Source organism: Atta colombica, unplaced genomic scaffold, assembly GCF_001594045.1.
Source record: "Atta colombica isolate Treedump-2 unplaced genomic scaffold, Acol1.0 scaffold2, whole genome shotgun sequence".
Classification (NCBI taxonomy): Eukaryota; Metazoa; Arthropoda; class Insecta; order Hymenoptera; family Formicidae; genus Atta; species Atta colombica.
In genome coordinates this window covers 510007-511191 of record NW_017259293.1, presented here as the reverse complement: position 1 = coordinate 511191, position 1185 = coordinate 510007, and the positions used below count along the sequence as shown (strand labels likewise).

Genomic DNA, 1185 nt, shown 5'->3' with positions numbered 1-1185 from the left:
ACACAGGAATGTGTAATGTACACACGAATATACAAAATGTAACATTGTGTACGATTGAATTGGAATAGAATGTGTACGCTGTGCACGGTTGAGATCCGTTTCGAATAGAGTTAGATTAAATGTAGCTTTCTCCATTTGTATTAAATAAAAAAAAATTAAAAGTGTCGGCCACTCAACGTTCTCCAATCTTTTATAATTTATAACCGTCGTGATTAGTAACATGTAATTGTCACTAGAAAACATGCTACACAGTCCTCGCTAAGTATAGATATGTAGATATATCGACGATAGGCAATTGGAATGGAACTTCAACTCTTGTATCGCCGTGTGCACGAAAGTATCTAGGGATATTGCAATTGGAAAGCTCAGAGTTGAATTTTGGAACGCAACCATGGGGGCAACTTTGGTCACTTCGGTGATATTTCCGAACGCAGCCTGAGCAAGATCATCGCACAGGTTGTGCGAATCTTGCTTGTGTTGTGTGCGATAAATAATCGCCAATTCGGCAAAAGTGTCGTCTTCTTTCTTGGTTAAACTTTCCAGTATGAGTGTGCGATGATATGACTCGTTTATTCATTACGAGTATATCATACAACATCGTACAACGCGGTGATAACTAGCTGCACAGAATAGCTGCACAGAATTTTTACTGAGCGTCCCACCGGTCACGCGTCCAGAGGCCGAGATCGGTCGAAATGGAATCAGCAGGACAAAATCAGCCACCTAATAATATCAGTGACGGATCCGACACTAAGGGCAGGTAAGTCTCTTATCGTTTTCTGAAATGAATTTGTAATTGTCCTCATATAGGTCGTTAAACTAAATTTTTGGACGATCACATAATTTTTTGGCAATCAAATTTTTCAATTTTTATTTAATAATTAATGTTTCTATGAAATGTTCTGTTAAATGGACTTAATTTCATTGAAATTGAATATGGCAGTTCTTCTAAACAATTATCATTAAATATTCAGTTTATCCCCTTGCACTTCAAAAATTAATGAAATTAGACTTACTCGTGTTTTTGCACGAAATGAACAAATCTGTCAAAAAAAAATGTCGCTCTTTGTGAATCGAGAGATTAATTGTTAAAGTCGACAGATTCAGATTAGGAAATTGTCATCAATGGCATAGAGAATTACACAAATTCTGTTTTATAAATATAAATTCTCTGCTTTAAAAATA

General features: G+C 35.9%; 1 protein-coding gene across 2 annotated transcripts in view; it reads left to right on the top strand.

Annotated features, from left to right (window-relative positions):
• Positions 1-452: 452 nt before the first annotated feature.
• The window catches only part of LOC108687082 (ring canal kelch homolog), an 87864-nt gene continuing 87131 nt past the window's right edge, over positions 453-1185 (top strand). For both annotated transcript variants that reach the window (XM_018192686.1, XM_018192685.1), the window contains exon 1: positions 453-760. In XM_018192686.1, the coding sequence (XP_018048175.1) occupies positions 696-760 (65 nt within the window). In that variant the 5' untranslated portion in view covers positions 453-695. The remainder of the gene's footprint in view (positions 761-1185) is intronic.